Genomic DNA, 17,542 nt, shown 5'->3' with positions numbered 1-17,542 from the left:
TACCTATGCTCTTGCCGTGCTAAAACCACGCCCTACCCAGTGGGCAGGCACTGGATCTCGGTTTCTGCCATTAGTGCTGAGAAACTTGCAGTAGTTGTGTGTTTCTTTCTGCTCAAGGCATTTTTAAATGTGTCTCAGTAGGAAAGCAACATTTCCTAGATAAGATGTAGAGTTTTCAGCCCGGTTGGTGTCCCAGGCCTTTAATCGCAGCACTCAGGAGGCAGAGGCGGGTGGATCTCTGTGAGTTTGAGGCCAGCCTGGTCTACACAGTGAGTTCCAGGACAGCCAGGGGTGCACAGAGAAACCCTGTCTCAAAAAACAACCAAAAAAAAAAGATTTTTCTGAATAGTTCTGTGAGGTGAATGCATTTGGTTAGTCTTAAACACTGAGGGCTAAATTGTTAGGGATCCACTTGGGAGGCAGTTTTAGTTTTATGAAATGGATCAGTGTTACTGTCGTGTAGGGAATATTAGCTGTGGGGACCTTAAGGGCTAGGTGGTAAAGCAGACGTTTCTGTAACCTTATTCCTTATTTTATGCTCTAAAAGGAATCGTAGTCAGAGATGATAATGAATAATCTGTGATGGAGTTGGTAGTATAGAGAGGATTATTAGTATAGAGAAAATAATTGTTAATTTATCTTAATGGTTAGCATTTTTTTATGGTGCCATCTGTGCTGTAGGTCCTGTCAGCTTTCTGTCACTTGTTACCTGTGAAGCCCTCTGGTTTGGGCCTCTTACGGTGTCTCTCCCTTCTCTCGTCTGTAGTCTATTCTGAATCTCCCTGAGGATCCCGAGGATCCCGTGCAGGTTCCCGACAACTCACTCTTCTTAGACAGTGGCGGAGACTCCCTGAAGTCTGAGTGGCTCCTCAACGAGATTGAAAAGCTCACTGGCACATCCATACCTGGGCTCCTGGAGCTCATTCTCAGCAGCTCTATCTTAAAGATTTACAACCACATCGTCCAGACCCTGTTTACCCACGAGGACCTGAACATCAACAAGGCTTACGCCACGAAAAGGAAACTGAGTGACGCGGATCCAGAGCGAGCCTGCGGGAAAGCCGCACATCTGGATTCTGCCGTGCCCTCCACCCACGACAGTGAGACAAACGCTTTGATTGCTCTGAGCAGAGGGAGCCAGGTCTTGTCTCTGGGCTCTTGCAAGCTTCTAACTGAGTTAGGACACTGCCCTTCAGTCTGTCCTCTGGATTTCATTCCACAGACTAACATTCAAATACTGAAAGGCTTAAGTCCTCCAGCTCCTGACGAAAATTTGGAAAAACCGCCGGTGTCTGAGGAGGGGAAACCTTCGGCAGGGGCTGAGACAATGGTGTTGCGAGAGAGGTGGAGGTCAGACACAGGCAGATGTGTAGATGCCTCCCCTCTGCTCGTGATGGCAGCAGCTGTCCATCAGTCATCCACGACCGTGTTCATCGGCTCCCACTCCCACAGAGTGAAAGCGGTTGACCTTTACTCTGGGAAGATGCGATGGGAACAGCTCTTGGGAGATCGAATTGAATCCTCAGCGTGCGTGTCTAAGTGTGGAAACTTTATTGTAGTTGGTAAGTCTCTGAGTCTTAAGGTTTGTAGAGTTTGATTGAACACACACGCGCGCGCACACACACGCACGCACGCACGCACGCACATGCACAAGCGTGCGTGTGCGTTTGGAATCTGAGACCCTGGATATAAAGTTAGCTGTGTATTGCTATCCTCTGTGACTTTGGCAGGTTGTTGGACTCACAGTCTCACTTTTCTCATGGAGCAAATGGAAACAGTCATAAAACCTGCTGCTGTAGCACACATGACGTTGAAACCTGCTGAGCCACAGCAGCGTCCCTGGGTCAGGAATCTTGCAGGCACTCAGCTGATGATCGAGGTCTCATGCTATAGGCACTAAAGGCGTTATGCGGACTGAGAGATCGGCTTCCTGGATGGCTCCCAGACGGCACTGTTAACACGGACTCTGCTCTCAGCTCCTTTTGCTGAGAAGATTCAGGTCTGCCGCACGAGCCTCTCCAGCTGTCTGAAGGTTTGCACGACATGGCGTCCGACTGCCTTCCTTCAGAGTGGGCCATCCCAAAGAGAAAGCTGTGGGAGCTACGGCGTCCTTTTAAAGACCTAGTCTCTAAAACTGGAGGCGATCACTTCCGCTTCATTGTCGTCATCAAACATAACTCACTAGGTCCAGGCCACGCTCCGGGAGAGAGTTAGTCTCCATTTCCGGAAGAACGTCTCAGAGTGTGTGGGTGTATTTTAAACCCATGACGGCTATCGGCTATCAGAGCTCTGGGCAGGAGTAACCAAGCAAAAAGTCCGTTAGTACACTGCAAGGCCCAGATGAAGCTCTTAGTAAGTGATGGCAGCACAGAAAGTGTCTTGGAAATTGACTTTCAAGAGCAGTGACCTGCCTGTGGGCAGAACCTTGTAAAGTGTAGGTAAGGAAGCCATCCTAAATGGCTGTCCCCAGACTCCGTCTGCTTCATATTATGATAGTGTGTGCCTGCTTGCAGGTTTTACAATTCCTGCATCAAGGTCTGAGATCCCCAAACTACCCTCTCATCCATGGCTACCACTAGGGAAAAGAAGTTCAGTGGAGTTACTAAGAATATTGGCTAGTAGATTTAAATCCCGATGCTGCCACATGGCAACTTTGAAATTTGCCCCTTTAGTTAATCTGCTTCCATGTCATCCATAGTGTGAATACAATTATGCTAAAATATTTGGTAAGTAGGTTGGAGATGTGGCTCCGATGGTAGAATGCTTGCCCAGCATGCTCAGGGCCCTGGGGTCAGTCCCCAGCACTGTATAAACCAGGTGGTGTGATGATACACATCTGTAATCCCAGCACTCAGGAGGTGGAGGCCGAGGGATCAGAAGGTCTTCCTCCCCTAATAGGATACCTGAGGCTAGCCTGGGCTAAAGGCCTGTCTCAAAAGAAAAAGCCTTGATACTTAGAAAATACCCAATGGACATTGGTTGTCATTAGTGTTAGCTTTTCTCAAACAGCTCTGAGCATCTATCCTCCTTGTGTGAGTTATCACAATAACTGTCCGCAGAGAAGGAGAGTAACCTGAGGCTCTGTGACACTGGGTAATTTATACAACCACAGCCAGGATGGATTTGAATCCAGGTCTGTCAGTGTGGGTGTGCACATGTACTCGTGAGGTCAGAGACAACTTGTTGGCCTCTTTCCCCATGTTGGTCTGGGGGTCAAAGTCAGGATGTCAGGCTTGGTGGCAGCTGCCTTGACTGACTGTCTTTGGTTTTTCGAGACAGGGTTTCTCTGTGTAGCTTTGCGCCTTTCCTGGAACTCACTTGGTAGTCCAGGCTGGCCTCGAACTCACAGAGATCCGCCTGCCTCTGCCTCCTGAGTGCTGGGATTAAAGGCATGCGCCACCACCGCCCGGCTTGACTGACTGTCTTGCTGGTCCATGATACTATTAAGAAACCAAGGGACTGTTGGATGCAGAAGTGTTCATCAGTGTGTCCAGCACTCAGCAGGCTGAGGCCTAGGGCTGGGTTAAAGACATGCGCCACCACACCAGCACTAAGTCAGGAGTTTACATGAGGGACTGCTGTTCAGCGTCTGCTTTATGTTTGCTGAAAGCTGCATCACATGAGTGAACATAGAGAGGAAGAGTGTAAATACAAACTGCCAACCTTTAAATCAGATGAGTGAACATAGAGAGGAAGAGTGTAAATACAAATTGTCAACCTTTAAATCAGATGAGTGAACATAGAGAGGAAGAGTGTGAATACAAACTGCCAACCTTTAAATCAGATGAGTGAACATAGAGAGGAAGAGTGTGAATACAAATTGTCAACCTTTAAATCAGATGAGTGAACATAGAGAGGAAGAGTGTGAATACAAATTGTCAACCTTTAAACTGCTGTATGTCAGTGTATCTCAACCTCACCTTTTATGTTCTGTTTCTCTGTAGGCTGTTATAATGGATTAGTTTATGTTCTAAAGAGTAATAGTGGAGAAGAATATTGGGCATTTCCTACTGAAGATGCTGTCAAAAGCTCGCCGGCCCTGGACCCTACCACAGGACTCGTTTATATCGGCTCTCATGACCAGCATGCATATGCTCTAGACATTTATGTAAGAACTGACCTCATCAGTGTCACACCATAAATACCAAAATGCAAGCAACTCTGAAGTGTGCTTCAGTGGGGGCAGCTGTTAACTGTAGCCCAAGTATAACGTTTGGTCTGGAAAGACGTGATTAGTCAAATTTAAACATCTTTAGACATGTTCAGCTTCCTTTCAAATCATTTCTGTAATATGAAGAATTTGGAATGATCATAATAGAAAAAAAATCAAAGATATCAGTAAGCTATTTTAAGATCCCATTACGTGAAAATATCAAATTTATATAAAAACTACAAGAAATAGGCTGTGGTGGTTTTTTGAAATAACAGTGAATCAAAACTTACTAATTGGTATAAGTAGAAAAACGAGTAAATATAAGTTAATTAGAAAAACTCAGGAAACGAAAACAAGGGGCATAAACTTCAGCAGAAGAAGCTGCTGAAGACAGAAATGTTTCAGGCCTTTGGGATTCAAAGTAATGAAATGAGACACTGAGCTCCAGAAACATATAAATTACAGTACTGCAGTGATTGACAGTCAGCATCCATGAGAGAGGGAGCAGCTAGTGTGATGGGAAGGCCAAAGGAAGACGGTTTAAGGGCAAGGGACACAGCTTAGTTGGTATAGCGCTTACCCCGCATACGCAAAGCCTTGAGCTCGATGTCTCGAACCATACAAACTGGCTGGCATATGTGTAATCCCAGCACTCAAGAGGCTTAGTAATGCAAGATCATCCTTGGCTACATGCCTAAAAAAAAAATAGGTGTTCTGTGATTCACAGACACACGTGCACACAAACAGTAAGTAAATGTAGTAAAGAAGTAGTGTGATTGTAAATCTTATAACCTTTGACCAAAGAAATTGTTTTCTATGATTCCATTCTGGCAAAATAATCAGAAACATAGACAGATATATGCACCAAGTTGTTTTTAAGTTGACTAATAGATGTCTAATAGTTTTTAGATCATGAAGACAGATAATTTTATTTTGAATATAATGTATTAAAACTATTTTTAAGTCATTTTATAAAAGCTGTAAAAGAAACATACCAAGTTGTGTATTCAGAATGAGTATATGCACACACACACACATGTGTGCGCGCGCACACAGACACACACACTCATGCACGCACACCAGTTGACCAAAAGAGAAGATGCAAATACGTTATCAGTTATCAGTGTCAGTGATGTCCTTCGCTGCCTCTGTACTAACTTACCTGGCTTGTGCGTGCCTGAACTCCGAGGATTCTCAGGAGAGAATAGGGAGGGCAGGGAGAAGAGAAGAACCTGCATTCTTCTGGAGCCGACACCTGCTCTGGGGTGCAGCATGGGCAAGGCTCCAGGTTTAATCCCAGCCCTCCAGAGGAACAAAACAGCACATAAAGTTGAGGTTAACCAAAACATAGCTACATTGTATATGGATTTGTTAACAAGCGCCACCCAATTAACTCAGATTCTTATTTGCAGGAGAGGAAGTGTGTCTGGAAACTAAAATGTGAAGGAGCGCTCTTTTCTTCTCCGTGTTTGAGCCTGAGTCCACATCATCTGTACTGTGCTACACTGCGGGGACTTCTTCTGGCTGTACATCCTGTAGGCATGCAGTAACGGGCTAATTTATTACCTGTCTTTACTTTTCATCTTGATGTTTGAAAGTTCAAGTACTTTTCAGTTAAATATAATTCCCATATTAATGAGCTAGAATTCACTTAAAATGATTGAAATTATTTGGAAAAACAAGGAAACATGGGTTCATGTTTTTGTTGTATTTGTTTCTTCAAGTATTTTTAACCTTTAAAAAGATTTATTCTTATGTACATAAGCATTTTATCTGTATGTGTGTCTGTTTGTATGTGTGACACATGTGTCTGGTGCCTGACAAGGTCCGAAGAGGGCATGGAATCCCCAAGAACTAGAACTGCAGGTGGTTCTTGTAGCAGGAATCTTAGAATGTCTTATTAATAAAATCAAACCTGAGGCCAGTTATTGGGGTGAACTGGAAGATCAGAGAACCAGAACAAGCCACAGCTATCTCATCTTGCCAATTCCTCAGCTGGTCCTGTTTTCTCAGACTGGAAGCCTAAGCCCTCATCCAGAATGAATCTCAGCTGAACTGTGTTGCTCCAAATCCTGAGAGCTTATCCAGCCAAATTCTTAACCAGCCAAATGCTTCTAGTTTCTGGTCCTCACGCCTTATATACCTTTCTGCTTTCTACCACCACTCCCTGGGATTAAAGGCTTGCTTTCTGGGATTAAAGGTGTGATGAGTCACCATGCCTGTCTGTATCCTTGAACACATGGATTTCTGCCTCTGGAATGCTAGGATTAAAGGCGTGTGCTACCACTGCTTATCCTTTATGTTTAATATTGTGGCTGCTCTGTCTCTGACCCCAGATAAGTTTATTAGCATGCACAATATTTGGGGGAACACAATACCACAGGTTCTAGCTGCAGTGTGGGTGCTGAGGATCAAACCTGGGTCATCTGTGAGATCATGTGCCCTTCATCACTGAGCCCTCTCTCCAGACTGTTTCTAAACTTTTTTTTTTTTTTGGTTTTTCGAGACAAGGTTTTTCCAGACAAGGTTTTTCCGTGTAGTTTTGGTGCCTGTCCTGGATCTTGCTCTGTAGACCAGGCTGGCCTTGAACTTAGAGATCTGCCTGGCTTTGCCTCCCGAGTGCTGGGATTAAAGGTGTGCACCACCACCGCCCAGCTGTTTCTAAGCTTTTTAGACAGGATTTTCTCAGTCATATTAAGAACTTCTTGTCTGTCCCTCATAGTGGTGAACACCTTTAATCCCAGCACATGGGGGCAAAGGCAGGTGGATCACTGAGAGTTCAGGCTAGCCTGGTCTACATAGTGTTCCAGGATAGCCTGGACTACATAATGAGACCCTTTCTAAAAACAAAAACAAACAAACAACAAAACTAAGTAAAACAAAACCAAAACAGACAACAACACAAATGCTTCTTGTCCATTGTAAGGATAAATCTTGTTAACTTTTTCCTAATTTTAAAATTGTTTTTCCTTTCTGAAGCTAGATCCTAGCTTGATGGCGGTGGCACACACCTTTAATCCCAGCATCTGAGAGGCAGAGGCAGGTGGATCTCTTGAGTTTGAGGCCAGCCTGGTCTACAGAGCAAATTCCAGGACAGCTGGGGCTACACAGAGAAACCCTGTCTTGAAAAACCTAGGACAGCAAAACTTAAAGCTAGATCTTAGTGTTAGTTTTGCTGTTTTATGGTCTGGGCTGACTCTCATCTGGCCCTCGCTCTCCTAAGCAGCACTGGTTTTCTGACTGCGTGTGCCAGCCTCATCCACAGTGTCCGTGGACCACCACTGCTGCTCATCTCTAGCCCTGAAGATTTCTAGGTTGTTGTAAAACGGCTCTGCAGGGAAAGGTACTTGCTGCCAAGGCCGACAACGTGAGTTCAAGCTCCTTCCCACAGGATAGGAGAGAATCAGTTCACACACACACACACACACACACACACACATAGTGAATGAATGAATGAATGAATGAATGTGACCTTAAGCTGGTAAAGGTACTTGATTAGTGAAATGACTTGTGACGCTGTCGTCGCTTTGGCCGCGGCAGGCTGCTGGGAGCGTGGTTTGGAAGCATTCCTGTGGGAAGCCGCTCTTCTCCTCCGCTCGGTGTTGCCAGCGGTACGTCTGCATCGGCTGTGTGGACGGAAGCCTGCTCTGCTTCACTCACGCGGGAGAGCAGGTGGGATGATCGAGTCAGCGCTGTGTGTGGCCAGCCCACCCCAGCTGGAGACTGCAGCCGGGGATCAGCGACGGTTGTGTTGTGGAGTACATTCCCAGCCTTGTTTGATGGATCTCTCCCTCCTTCTCTCTCTCTGTCTGTTTAGGTGTGAGGTCTGAGGTTGATATGTCTTCCTCATTCACTGTCTACCATACATATGTGTGTGTGTATACACACACACACACCACTATATACACACACACACACACACACACACACACATATATACACACACACACATATATATAAAATTTAAAATTTTTCTTTAGATACAGGGTCTCACCTGCTGTCCTGGAGCTCACTGTGTAGACCAGGCTGTCCTAGACCTGAGATCCGCCTGCCTCGGCCTCTTGTGTGCTGTGATTAAAGTGTGTGCCACCAGGCAATGCACAGATTTTTGCTTAAAGCTCTAAATATTTACCCTTAAACTCTTTTCAGTCCAGCTCCTCCTCGCTTTGTTTGGAAAACTTGAGTTAGACTTTTTCCCCCTTTTTCCTTTTTTCTAGAGCTGGATTTGGAACCAAGGCCAAGTTCCACCCCCTGTCCAAGGTTGTTTTTAATAACACGCATTGAAGACATAATGTGATTTTTTTTTCTTTAAACGTGGTGTTTCTGAACTTACCAGTAGTAATTCTCAAGTCTGCTCAACATTAATTGTAATAATGTTATCATGTTGTAGTGTGTCTTGTCCTGGTTTTTACCACTGGATCAGTCTAGTGTGAGGATGCTACTTTCCAGAAGCCAGCATTTTTTTTGGTATATGGAGTTCCTCTGTTGTCTCCATCTTACTTCTTACGTCTGTGTGAAGAAAACCTGTCAGACTTAACGTGTTGCAACTGGATGAATGACTGATTGTTGCTCCTCTTCTCCCTTAAAGGTTTGGCGCTTCTCTGCTGGAGGACCAGTCTTTTCGTCTCCATGTATCTCGGCATCAGAACAAGAACTGTTTTTCGGTTCCCATGATTGCTTTCTCTACTGCTGTAGCATGGAAGGTCACCTCCAGTGGAAATTTGAGACCTCAGCGAGGGTGTACGCCACACCCTTCGCTTTCAGTAACCAGAGCGGTAGCAGTGAAACTCTGCTAGCAGCCGCATCTACTGATGGGAAACTGTGGATCCTTGAGTCTCAGAGTGGAGAGCTTCGAAGTGTGTATGAACTCCCTGGGGAAGTCTTCTCTTCTCCTGTGGTCTGGGAATCGATGCTTATTATTGGGTGCAGAAATAATTACATTTACTGTCTGGACTTACTGTGTGGTGATAAAAGTAATCAATAAGTCCTTATATATGTGTGAGATGGAAATACTGTAAATCTACATGGATGGTTTTCTATTAAAGATTTTATTTTGGTTAAGGAATTTGTCTGCTGTACTTCAATAGAGAGCAGCCATGTTTATTTCCTATGGAAGCATCAGGAGCTTCTAGGAAGAGAGGACAAAATACCTGCTGTATTTTTTTAATAAATTTTTAAGATTTATTTATTTTATATATATGATGTTCTATCTGCATGTATACTTGCATGCCAGAAGAGGGCATCAGATCGCATTACAGATGGTTGGGAGCCACCATGTTGTTGCTAGGAATTGAACTCAGGACCTCTGGAAGAGGTGCCAATGCTTTTAACCGCTGAGCCATCTCTCCAGCCCACACCTGGTATATTTTGTAGCACTTTTAATTATGTGTGGTGGTGTGCTGGCTAGTTTTATGTCAACTTGAACCTCAACTGAGAAAAATGCCTCCATAAGATAGGGCTATAAGCAAGCCTATAGAACATTTTCTTAATTAATGATTGGTGGGGGAGGGCCCAGCCCATTGTGGGTGGTACCACCCCCTGGGCTGGTGTCTTTAGCAGGTTGATCAAGCCATGAAGAGCAAGCCAGTAAGCAGCACCCCTCCATGGCCTCTGCATCAGCTCCTGCCTCCAGGTTCCTGCCCTATTTGAGTTCCTGTCCTGACTTCTTTCAGTGATTGAGTGATGGACTATGATGGGGAAGTAAGCCAAGTAAACACTTCCCTCCCTCACTTGCTTTTGGTCATGGTGTTTCATCACAGCAATAGTAGTCCTAACTAGGACAGATGGTTAACTGTATGTTTTGGAAACATTTTTTTTTTAAATTGGTCAAAAGGATGCTGCTCTGGTTTGAAAGATCTCCATCAAAACACCCCCACTGTGTGGAATTAAGGAGGTGGGAACATAACTCCACTATGATACTTAGGGGTGGCACCTTGGAGCGATGATTAAGATTACATGGGTTTGAGTGTGTGTGTGTGTGTGTGTGTGTGTGTGTGTGTGTGTGTGTGTGTGTGTGTTGCAGGGAGGATGCTGCTGACCCTGAGGAACTGGAACTTTGTAAGAGGAGAGACCAGGCCAGTGTGCTTTGCTTTGCCGTGTGATACCCAGCATCACCTTGGCTAGGATTCTGCAGAAGGTCTCTGTCAGTAATAGACATACAACCAGATGTGGCCACTGGTCCTTGAACTCCTCAGATTCCAGAACTGAGAGCTAAATAAACCTTTATTTGTTATAGTCAGTTTGTGAGATTCAGTCATGGGTAAAGTGAACAAAGGCAGCTGGTAAAACACCAGTTCCTGGTGTGGATGTGAGGCCATTTGTGAACCGGGTAGCAGTTGAAGTCAACAGTGAGTGCCTGGGTAGAAGGAGGGGAAGGGAAACTGTCTTCCTGAGCAAGCCTCGCCGCGTTTCCGTGCCCCTGGATCCCAGAGCTCCTGGTTGGGGAAGAGACTCGGCAGCAGCAATTGTATCTCCTCGCTTCTCAGGCCTGCAGGTTACATCATCGGCTCCCTGGTCTTGCGGCCTCTGGCCTTTATCTGAATTGAACTGTACCACAGGTCCTACAGGTCTCTAGTGTGTGAACAACACATGGTGGCCCTTCCCAGTCTCCACACCCTCATGGTCTTGGATCTTTTATGGACATCAGTTGGTTCTCTGGAGCCAATATATTAGGTTGTACACGTCACAAGAGGTAGATAAGTAACCCTTCTTTTCTCTCTCCACCTAGCTGAATATATTAATCAGTTATGTTTCTTTAGAGAACCCTAATACATTAAGGTAGTTTTGTGAGTTTCCAGGCATTTAAAGATCTCTGTGGAAAAGAAAGGATCAGAATATGTTTTGTGAGTTGTAAACAGAATACATCATTTACTATTTATACTGAAGTTTAAAAATGATTTTTATCTTTTGTGTTTTGCCTGAATATATGTAAGTGTACCATGTGTGTGCATTCCCTCCAGAGACCAGAAGAATACATGGGAACCTCTGTAGCTGGAGTGAGCCACTATGTAGATGCTAGGAACTGAGCCTGAGTCCTCTGTATGAGGCAAGAACTCTTAACCAATGAACCATCTCTGTAGACTGAGCTAAAGGTTTTTAAAGGTAGGATTTATTTATCAACTTAGGTTCCTTATTTTGAAACAGAGAGAGAGGGAGGGAACATGTATGTGCATTTCTGGGACTTGAACCCAGGGCTTTGTTCCTGCTAGGCAAGCACTCTATCATTGGACTATAACCTAGGTCTTTATTTAGTTTTTTTGTTTTTGTTTTTGTTTTTTTGTTTTTTTGTTTTTCAAGACAGGGTTTCTCTGTGTAGCTTTGCGCCTTTTCCTGGAACTCACTTGGTAGCCCAGGCTGGCCTTGAACTCACAGAGATCCGCCTAGCTCTGCCTCCTGAGTGCTGGGATTAAAGATGTGCGCCACTGCCGCCCTTATTTAGTATTTTTAAGTGGGCAAAAATGCCCATGTTATGCATTATGCACACGCACATGCACACACACAGTTTCGACTTGATAATATGGTGCCTTTAGGCATTTGTCATTCTTGCTATGCAGCCCAAGCCAACCTCACAGTTTTTCACCAAGTTGTCTTTGCAGGTGAGATGTTCAGAGGGTCCAGGTGTAGTCCTGTGGTAGCTGGCCCTCAGCTGAGGCTGATGCTGCTGAGCTCTGGCCTACCATAAGGAGACTGCAAGATCATTTTATCTGAGACTCAGATCACTTAACTTCCTGTCTGGAATTGAGAAAAGCATTTGGCCTTGTTCATATATTCATCCACTGGGTATATTGGGGCATGTTGGGGAATATTATTTTAAGGTGTGTTACTTTTGTTTATGTAGCATTTTTTAAACTCCGTGAAGCTGTGTTACTGTGCCTGTCTAAAACACCTGATGGTCTAATAAAGAACTGAACAGCCAATGGAGAAAGGATAGGTGAGGCTGGCAGGCAGAGAGAAGAAATAGGAGAAATCTGGGAGAAAAGGAAGAGGGAACAAGAGAGGAAGGAGGAGAACTTCAGGGGTAGCCACCCAGCTACACAGCCACATGGCCACACAGCTACCCAGCCACCCAGCCACCCGGCCACCCAGCTACCCAGCCACACAGCCAGCCATGAAGTAAGAGTGAAAGTAAGATTACAGAAGTAAGAAAAGGAAAAAGCCCAGATGCAAAAGGTAGACTGGATAATTTAAAATTAAGAAAAGCTGGATAGAAACAAGCCAAGCTAAAGCCAGGCATTGATAAGTAAGAATAAGCCTCCATGTGTGATTTATTTGGGAGCTGGGTGGCAGGCCCCCAAAGAGCAGAGAGGAACACCAAACAAGGACGGGAAAAATAAAGTCGCATTAGAAACAACTTGAGAATTTGTCTTGTTCATCCAAAACTCCGTAAATAAGAAACTGCTCATAGACAGCTATTGAAATCAGTCAGAACTTCAGCTTAATAAGGACATTTCATCAGTGCCAAAGGTCTTGTCAGTATTTTATTGAAAGGTCTTTTCCCTTAAATAATGGACATTTCTTTTTACATTCAAACTGTATACAACCAAAATCTCAAAATAATATTAAAATCACACTAAGGAATTTTTTATTAAGTATCTACTTAATTTTATTGTTGGTAAAAATATTGCAAGACACTTGTAGCTAATGTTGCTGCTTTAAAATAAGCAAACTAAACATCACAAGAAGGGGCGGTGGCTACATACCATACATTTGTAGATAACCAGCTATAACGAGAATTTAATGGTAATCAATCAGGCGCGATAATAAACAATTGCACTTGAAACATTTTTAAAGTAAACAAAAGACTCTACTTCCATATATAAGTCTATGAACAGAGGTTAATCATCTATAACCTTACCATAAGAAGTGTGTTTAAACTAAAAAAAAAAAAAGCTTGTATATTTAATATAGCAGTCATTCATTTAAAAAAAAAAGTCGAACTTTTTGTTTTCACAGAACTTCCCCATAGTGTGTTGCTCAGAAAAGTGCAACAAGTGAAGCAGAGTAACACTTCATTGGTATTTAGTGCAGGTCTGGGTGACTTGTACATGAAATGTAAAAGATGCACTTGTCAGCAAGAACGATGGCGCCCCTTTCCTCAGTGGATTCTCCTTTAAAGATAGTGGTGGGGGACTTTAACTAAGCTGTGTCGTGTACTGTGTGTGGGCTTGTGGTATCGAGCTTTCTTTAATTTGCTTGTTCTGAGACAGGGTCTCCACTATGTAGCCTTGGCTGGCCTGGAACTCATTATGTAGACCAGGCCGGCCTTGAACACACAGAGATCCACCTGCCTCTGCCTCCCAAGTGCTAGGGTAGAAGGTGTGTGCACCACCATGCCCAGCCCCGTTCTTTCTTAGCCGTCTTATTTCTGTACCTGTTCACTGCCAGGACTGTGTGCTGGCCAAAGCTGAGGGGATGGAAGGAGAAGTCGGTTTGGAAGAATCACTGTGGCACTGGAATTCTAGGGCTTGGGATGGGAAGATTCCCATTCAAAAGTGTTATTATGTCAGTGAGGAAAGCATTGAACTAACAACTGTCTACACATAAAATTTAGAAATGAACACCAGTGTGGGAAACGTGCAGTGGAGTATTCGTTGCTTACAGTAGTAGTAACGACAACAAGAAAAGGTCCATTGATTCTTAACAGTCGGAAGGTCCAGTATCTATAACACTAAATCCAACTTGCAACAGTACGGCCTTCCACTTGACCACACATGCCAGCTGCTTCTGAGGCTGAGCCACTGTTTCTAGAGAGAAAATGGTTTCTATGTGGTAAACAGCATCCCTGTCATCCCGCAGCATAGACAGAACAACAGCACATTGCATATTGAGTAAGCACAGAGGAAAAGGAGTGACATCTGCTACCAAACATGTCAGTGTGGGAGAAAAAAGGGGTGCAATTCCCCCTGCACTGGGCAAAGAAGCCGCCCCTGTGAAAGGAAAATATGCCAACACCATGAAATACAAAGTGAGTGCCAGCAGTACGTAGGCATTTGCTGGTATGTCTAGTGTCATGTAAAGCAAATCTAGAGAATCCAACCTAAGTACATGTGGCTTTGAAACTGCCAAGTCCCTTTTCTGTATGCACATGTGTATGATAACAAGGCCACGTAAAACTCTGAGATGCTTCTTTTTTTTTTAAAGGTATCAAGGTGAATGCTCTAAATTTTAAATGCTTTGGAACATTCGACTCTGAAGTATTCAAGTACAATAAAGGAAGTCCTTAGAACAAATAGGTTACAACACATCTTGGCTTGTTCATTTTCCCTAAAGGCCAAGGGGAAATTCCAGAGGCATGGACTGCCAGCAACCTAAACTATCTTACAGAGATGGCTGTTTGGGGTGATGGTTTTATTTTCTTGTCTCACTTTTGCATCTTTGGGTGGACAAGCCTTCTCTTCCTAGTGTGAAAAGCTAGATTACACCAGAGTTGTCATACCACAAGGTTCTTAACGTTTGGATTATATCAGAATGCCTGGGCTGCTGAAGAGCCCCCGTACTACATGGAGATTCTCAGAGACAACTCTGGCACAGAATTTCCTTTTCTTCACCAAAGTAAACACAAATGTTCCTTAGGAGCCAGCTAGGCCAAATGGTCCCTGTGTCTTTCATAGGGTACTGGTATGACAGAGCACACCATGGAGGATGAGTATGAATGGATTTGCTATGTTGTGGTTTTAGGGTGAGGAGAAATTCATGAAAACCAGACATAGGCACAGAGTTGGGAGCCAGCTTTTCCTTATTTTCCAGTTACTGCCTTCAGGAGAACGACACCATGTTTATGTACATGTGAACATATGTCACTGTTACATATGCAAACACAGCAGGATAAATGTTTGGGATAGAAGAGTAGAGAATCAAAAAAAAATTTTTACAAAGATTGGCAAAAGGATATGTTCTGAAATGGTGCATGGGTGTGCATATGTGTGAGAAGGCCATGGATGGGCATGGCAGACTCTCCTGAGCTCTCATTTGCAGATTTTGCTTCATGTGGTCCCTCAGACAAAACTGTCTCTTGAGAACTAGGGTGAGCTCAAGGCACCAGGACCCAGGGTTGTGCAAATACACACTCTTTACAATGACCACCACCAGTGCAGTGTCTGAACATTATTTTAGAGCCTATAAAACATGCTTCTTTTCCCTAGCTTGGTTTCTGTACCTCATATAAAAAATAAATAAATAAAAAGGGCAAGAGAAGAGCCAACGACTGGCCACAGAACTGGGGAGGAGTCACTGTTTACTTAATGATTTGCGGGCAGTCGCTCCAGGCCTTTGCTTTTCTTTTGGCCAAAGCCAGCCAGGCAGGTTCTGTAGATGCGGGGGCAGCGTCTGGGGTGGAGAATCTCTTGGTGACCTCTTTTACCAGCGGAGCTGGGGGTGCCGAGTCTGAGATCTCCACTGCGTTGTTTCAAAGGAAAAGAGAAATAGTAAGAACCACATAAAAACAAACATTTTAATTAATAGAATTATATATACTTACTGTACATGGAATGCTGTTCACACACATACACACACATACCTGAACAGCTAAATCTAGCTAATTGTTCACAAAATTATGTAAGAACATTTAAAATCTACTCTCAGCACCTTAAGAATCCAGTAGGAGCCGGGCGGTGGTGGCGCACACCTTTAATCCCAGCACTTGGAGGCAGAGTCAGGTGGGTCTCTGTGAGTTCAAGGCCAACCTGGTCTACAGAGTGAGATCCAGGAAAGGCGCAAAGCTACACAGACAACCCTGTCTTGAAAAACCAAAAAAAAAAAAAAAAACCAAAAAAAAAAAAAAAATCCAGTAGGGCTGTTAGCTATGGTCACTGTGTTACACAACAGATTTTCTTCTCTTTTTTTCTTTTTTTGATTTTTTGAGACAGGGTTTCTCTGTGTAAGAGTCCTGGCTGTCCCGGAACTCTTTCTCTAGACCAGGCTGGCCTCAAACTCACAGAGATCCACCTGCCTCTGCCTCCTGAGTGCTGGGATTAAAGGCACCTACCACTGAACTTCTCTGAAATGTTGTACCCATTAGCAAACATTTCCCAGGTGGTCTCCTCTCCAGAACAAGATTTTGACTTATTTAGCGGTAAGAAATTCAAGACAGGCATGAGAGTGCATGCCTTGGAACTTCTCCGGCTCTGAACTCCTGGTCTTCCTGCCTCAGCCTCCCAAGTGCTGAGATGACAATGTGAGTCACGGGGCCTGGAAAGGTAGCGAGGTTAATAGCAAGCCACCTCCTCCACAAAGTGTCTCTCTCCTAGTTTCTCTACCTCAGCCCCAAGGGGAAGCCATTGCCAGTTCTTATGACTGGTAATGTCTTGTCTAGTAATTCCTTTGCTCCCCATCTTTTTTTTTTTTTTTTTTTTTGAGACTACTGTAGCTCAGGCTGGCCTCAAACTCACGGTAATCCTCCTGACTCAGGCTCCCAAGGGCTAAGAGTTGCAGGCTATCAGGCCTGACTATCCTGCTTTCTTCACTAGAGAGCTAGGCTTCTGTGAGGAGATTCCCTGAAAGAGGTTCAGGGAGTTCACAACTTCGGTGCCCAGGGATGTGGTCAGCATATATGCTTCTAGAACTTCTAGAACTAACTGAACGTGAAGACAGACACTTCAAACACAGGCTTGCTCTATTAAGCTAGCGCTGTTATAAGGTGTGATAATCCTTGTATACTTCCAATTGGCCAGAGAAAGGAATGACCTTGTGGGCCTTGCAGCTTCCACTTTATTATGGAAAACAAAACAAAACAAAAAACCAAAAAAACCAACAACAAAAAGCTCTCAGTCTCAATCTGCTGCAGGCTGCAGGAAGATATCATAAGAACTCAGCTGGTTATGGCAAAGTCACTACCTGGAGGAATCAGGGAATTCCTCCAGAGGAAGCCAAATCCCAAGGAGTTTTTGGTGTTACTTGGCTTGTATATATCAGCTGTCTTCTGTTATGAAAATCATGTGTACCTTCATAGTTTTCCCAGTTGACTTTTCCCTAAGAAGGGCTAATAGTGTGGACCGATCACTCTCTGGACATACACATTCCAGGTATTTGGAGAACAGCCTCAGGAAAGACTTTCTCTGGAATCAGATATCTCCCTTAGCCACTTTCAAGGACTACAGGAAACACCACCCAGGTAGGCGCCCAACTTACAAGAACTAACAATAACAGCCCACATGCAAGTCTCCTGACTTACGGTAAATTCCACAAGGAGACACCGCCTAGGAGAGGTGGACGTTAAGTAATAGCTTTACACAATTTAGCTCGGACCCTCCCCTTTATATACCTGGGCTTCCAGGGCACAGGACGGAGAAGAGAAAAGAGAATGGAAGAACTAGATGGGTAAGAACTTGAGAGGAACGAACTGAGATGGGGAAGAACTAGATTGAAGGGTTAGAAGAGAGGATTAGAGGAACG

The 17,542-nt window shown here is 44.2% G+C and overlaps 2 protein-coding genes across 5 annotated transcripts in view; one reads left to right on the top strand and one right to left on the bottom strand.

Moving 5' to 3' along the window:
• Aasdh (aminoadipate-semialdehyde dehydrogenase) overlaps window positions 1–9,214 on the top strand; it is a 30,568-nt gene extending 21,354 nt beyond the window's left edge. Inside the window, exons 11-15 of the mRNA XM_059276049.1 lie at window positions 767–1,562; window positions 3,945–4,108; window positions 5,566–5,688; window positions 7,694–7,825; window positions 8,742–9,214. Coding sequence (XP_059132032.1) covers window positions 767–1,562; window positions 3,945–4,108; window positions 5,566–5,688; window positions 7,694–7,825; window positions 8,742–9,137 — 1,611 coding nt within the window. The 3' untranslated portion in view covers window positions 9,138–9,214. The remainder of the gene's footprint in view (window positions 1–766; window positions 1,563–3,944; window positions 4,109–5,565; window positions 5,689–7,693; window positions 7,826–8,741) is intronic.
• A 6,155-nt stretch (window positions 9,215–15,369) lies between these two features.
• Cracd (capping protein inhibiting regulator of actin dynamics) overlaps window positions 15,370–17,542 on the bottom strand; it is a 115,538-nt gene continuing 113,365 nt past the window's right edge. For all 4 annotated transcript variants that reach the window (XM_059276048.1, XM_059276047.1, XM_059276044.1 and 1 more), the window contains one exon: window positions 15,370–15,547. In XM_059276048.1, the coding sequence (XP_059132031.1) occupies window positions 15,387–15,547 (161 nt within the window). In that variant the 3' untranslated portion in view covers window positions 15,370–15,386. The remainder of the gene's footprint in view (window positions 15,548–17,542) is intronic.

Source organism: Peromyscus eremicus, chromosome 10, assembly GCF_949786415.1.
Source record: "Peromyscus eremicus chromosome 10, PerEre_H2_v1, whole genome shotgun sequence".
In the NCBI taxonomy this organism is placed as follows: Eukaryota; Metazoa; Chordata; class Mammalia; order Rodentia; family Cricetidae; genus Peromyscus; species Peromyscus eremicus.
The sequence above is the reverse complement of the archived record's forward strand: the minus strand, read 5'-3'. Positions and strand labels throughout refer to the sequence as shown.